Source organism: Aplidium turbinatum, chromosome 5, assembly GCF_918807975.1.
Source record: "Aplidium turbinatum chromosome 5, kaAplTurb1.1, whole genome shotgun sequence".
In the NCBI taxonomy this organism is placed as follows: domain Eukaryota; kingdom Metazoa; phylum Chordata; class Ascidiacea; order Aplousobranchia; family Polyclinidae; genus Aplidium; species Aplidium turbinatum.
The window spans coordinates 37223312-37227813 of NC_137476.1; the positions used below are offsets into that span (position 1 = coordinate 37223312).

General features: G+C 36.8%; 1 protein-coding gene across 1 annotated transcript; it reads right to left on the minus strand.

Moving 5' to 3' along the window:
• Positions 1 to 1397: 1397 nt before the first annotated feature.
• LOC145770713 (uncharacterized) lies at positions 1398 to 3547 on the minus strand. Its single transcript, XM_082582410.1, has one exon. It carries the CDS (start codon positions 3481 to 3483, stop codon positions 2422 to 2424), a length of 1062 nt encoding a protein of 353 aa, XP_082438536.1. The 5' UTR covers positions 3484 to 3547; the 3' UTR covers positions 1398 to 2421.
• Between the last annotated feature and the right edge of the window lie 955 nt (positions 3548 to 4502).

A 4502-nucleotide genomic window follows, 5' to 3' on the forward strand; every position in this document is an offset into this window, starting at 1 on the left:
CAAAATGTTACGTTTGGGTAACTGGTATCAATTCAAGGAAGAACTGTGCCCTCTACAAATAAGCAATTTCGTTAGGTCAAAATAAAGTCAAAATTTCATAAAAATAAAGTCAAAAAAAATTTTTTTAGGTCAAAATAAAAATGACCCTAGTTATCAGCAATCTTAGTCTACAATTTTTCATTTTATGTAGCCTACCGGTATATTGCAGATTTAATTCCTGATGAGGACACACGTAACCTACGTGTGGAAAAAACGTTTGAGTTATTTTATTTTGTGTGTAGGCCTAATAGGCTACATTATGTTGAACCCGCTCAGGTTACTTTGTTTTGTTTGTTTATGGTTTCTATCAAAAGTGTTTGCGTTTTTTCTCTGTCTTCGTCTAACTTCCATTTATGTAATGACGTCACAGACAACAAAGCTTCTGATTGGTTCATGCTTTAAAGGCGCTTACAAAAGTTGTTAAGTTAAAGAGGCTACTGGCTAATAACTTAGTTTCATTCCTCAACCAGTCAGAGATGCTTTGTTTTGGGACTGTCCATAAAAGACGTTCGCAATAAAAGGGGATTTGGAAATTTCGGACTCTTGTGGACAAGGGGAAAGGAAGGTCCCTGGAATGCGGATAGCCCTTTAATAGCACAAGCAATAAAATCATTTCCCAATTTCTGACCCGAGTTCCTAGATTGATTTCACAACCAGGTTTCGTGTCAAATCGCGGAACATGGAGCGATTTAAACACGCACAAACATCAACAATGTACTAAGTTAGAGATGTCCATTTCAAAATAACGGATCTCTACAAAACAGGTTCCAAATTTGAACCAGACCAAATTATGAAACCGGAATAGGCCTAAGATACTTGCCCCCAATGTTTGCCGCTGCTGCACCAAGTGTGCTCACATGATGATCTACAGAAATTACCTATTATTGATGTCTTGCGATGGGGCGATGTTTTTTTTGCAATTGTATAGTGAAGAAACTATATTCCAGCTGGCGTTTGTTCCCTAACTTGGATTTACTTGTATTGACTATCACTGTATCCAACTTTTTCGTTAAAACGAGTGATTATAAATTACAGCAGTCAAGTTATGAAAATATCATGAATCGAATTCAATTCCATTTTCTCGTGTGACAGGTCTGCCGCGGTCAATTGTCTCGCGTCAGAACGCCATGTGCCATAGTGTGCATCATTTTGGAAATTCAACTTATGCCATTGAGAAATGGTAACCTTTCCAGGTCAAATTCAAGCAAAGAAAATATGGGAGTAAAGGCACAAGATAACCACAGTGTTTGGTAGTTAATTTATTGTAACTACTCGATTTAGTTCAAGTAGTCTATTCCTATGTAAAGAAAATAATGTTTCAAAAATTTCAACATACTTAATAGACAAAAGGTACCGGTATAAGAAAAGCTATAAAATTCAAGGACGTTTTCTGAATGGCATTTTGTGGCGACTAATCAGTGCTGATTTGCTTCGGAAATGTTTATAACATATATTGCAGTTTAGAGTTTTTTTCTCAGATGTTTGGATGGACAATCTTGAAATCTCTCCTCTTGATACAAATATGAAGTTTGTTATCAATGCTTGTGTTGTTGAAACGTTGTCTTTATGCAATCGCGATTCCATAGCTTATTTCGTGCCCGTCTTTGTCTTGAGCTCATTACAACGCCGCTTGCAAATCGTGACCGGACTATATTTTATAAACAGCCAAAAATCTCTCGTTTTCGACAACCTATGCATATTTTATAAGATAAAGCTTTCGCTGCCGTAAAGATGACTTGCTCATTGTCTTACTCAAAAAGAAACCAACTTGGTGTATGTGTGCCACAGGCTGTTGGACGGTGTTCTGATCGATGATTGGCTACCTTCTTATGTAGGTTGGTGGAGTTAACAGAAGACATTGCGCCGGACATGCGAGCCGTGGCCAATGCTGACGTCATAATCACCACTCCCGAGAAGTAGGACGGCGTGTCGCGAGTTGGCACACGAGAGGATACGTCCGAAAGGTGGCGCTGCTCATCATCGACGAAATACATTTGCTTAGTGGGTTCCACAAATATTTACATTTCGAGTTCTCTTCTAACGTATGAGTTGGTTGCAGTCGCGTTATTCTATCCAAGCAATATCCAAATGATCTTGGTCAATGATTTCATAAACTTTACATACTTCAGGAAGAAGTTCAAGCTTCACAGAAACACTTTCGTGAAGATTCATACTCGAAAATGAAAGAAACAGTAACTCATTTTAATAATAGGCTACCACAATTTTAAAATGAACAAACTAAACTAAATTATTTTATCCTGAAAATTAAACAGAACATGAAGAAAATAAAGATAACATTTCAACGGTACCGCATGTATAATCAACTTGACAAAAACATCATAAGATTTGTCACCAGTATGAGTTAGTTCATGGGATTTCAAATTAACATAAGGACTCATGAAAATGACTTGTTGCAAACATCACATATACATGATTATTCACCAGTGTGAAGGCAAGTCGTTTGTGCTGATTCAAACTGCTCAAATTCATAAACGATTGACCACAATCATAACAGTTATATGAGTTTTCATTGGAATGAGTGAGCTTATGAGATTTCAATGCAGAAGGTCTTGCAAACCAGTTTTCACAAGCATGACATTTGTATGGTTTTTCACCAGTGTGAATCCGTTTGTGACAATTTAAATTATACATTCGTGTAAATGATTTGTTACAAATACTGCATCCATGTAGCTTTTCACCAGAATGAGTTAGCTTATGAGACTTCAAATGACCAGATTGCCTAAACAGCTTTTCACAAACATCACATTTATATGGTTTTTCACCAGTGTGAATCCGTTTGTGGCATTTTAAAGTAGATTCTAGTAAAAACGATTTGTTACAAAAACCACATTTATGCGATTTTTTAGCAGAATGATTTTTTAGCTTATGAGATTGAAAATGACGACATTGAGAAAACAATTTTTCACAAATATCACATTTATAATATGATTTTTCACTTGTGTGAAGCAGTTTATGCTGATTTAAACTAGATTTTAGTGAAAATGATTTGTCACAAACATCACAATTATGTGGTCTTTGACCAGTATGAGTCAGCTTATGAGATTTTAAACTACCAGAACGTGCAAATGATTTTTCACAAACATCACATTTATATGGTTTTTCACCAGTGTGTTTTCGCTGGTGAACTTCCAATATAGATTTGCATTTGAAATTTTTACCACAAAACTTGCAACTAGGTCGTTCCTTAAAGTGAGTTTTTTGATGACTAATCAGAGCTGACATGCGCTGGAAGTGTCTACCACATACATTGCAGTTTAGAGTTTCTTTCTCAGTTATTTGGATGGAAGATAACCCTTCTCGATGCAAACTTGGATAACATTCCTTGGTGTCTGGACTGGTTTCCTGATCTTGATCAATGATTTTATAAAATTCGCACACTTCAGGAACTTCAAGCTTCACAGGAACATTTTCATGCGGATTCATATTGAAAAGTTGCGTGAACTACAAACTGAATTATTAATCTTAAAATGAAGCAACAAAGTCAAGCAATATTTTCCTGAAAATGAAACACAAGAAACTTGGAAAAAGTTAAGATGAATATTCCAAATTACGTGTAAATAGAATCAAGTGTTTAGTGGTACCTGTTGGATAGGTTATTCATTTATTCAAGGTTGATTCCAAAATATATATTTACTATATGAATATGAGTAACTAACCAACTAACCATATGAAGTATCAATGACAAATGAAATGACTTTCACCAGAATTGATTGGCTTATGAGGTTTTATAGTACCGTACATACAAACAAGTTTGTGAAAACAAATTTTGACAAACATCACATTTATATATATGGTTTCTCACCAACTGTGAAGCAGTTTGTGCCAATTTGAAGTAGGCTTTGCAGGTGAACTGTATTGAGACTGACTAGAGACCGTTGGGTTGGTTTTGAATCTTTATCCTCGGACTGACAAGCCTTGATTATTGGTTATTCCTGGTAGTTTCGCATACTTGTGGACGTGAAGGCTTTTGATACAGGGCCGGTTACCGAGATTGGCAGAGTGAAGTTTTCCGATTGTTGCCCAAGAATTATTCCATTCACTGGGTGCCGCTGAATGGAGAGCAGTCCTGAAAGTGCGTTGCTCAAGCGCACACCCCGAGAGTCGAACCTGCACCGCATGATCTTGAGCCCGGCACGTAACCACTGAGCTAACGGGACGGACCGTAGTCGCCTACTGCTTCCAGTGTCACCTCAAAACAAAAATAACATGCAGAAGTTTCAAAAGTGCTCTCTACTTTATTTGAAGAACAATGTACGATAGTCGCATAATCGTTACTTCTATGGACTGGTAGTGAGAACAAGCAATTAGCAGTGACGTACTTCTTTTCAAATTGTGGGTGCCTACCTATGTGTTATAGTCGCCATTTAATTTACGTTGTTTTTATGTAACTTGTGACCAGCCTCACTACATAATCACATTCAGCGTTTTCTGGTACAGACATT

Bases quoted from the DNA above. Each gene is read 5' to 3' on its own strand.
- LOC145770713 (XM_082582410.1), bottom strand. From the start codon at position 3,483: ATGAATCCGCATGAAAATGTTCCTGTGAAGCTTGAAGTTCCTGAAGTG.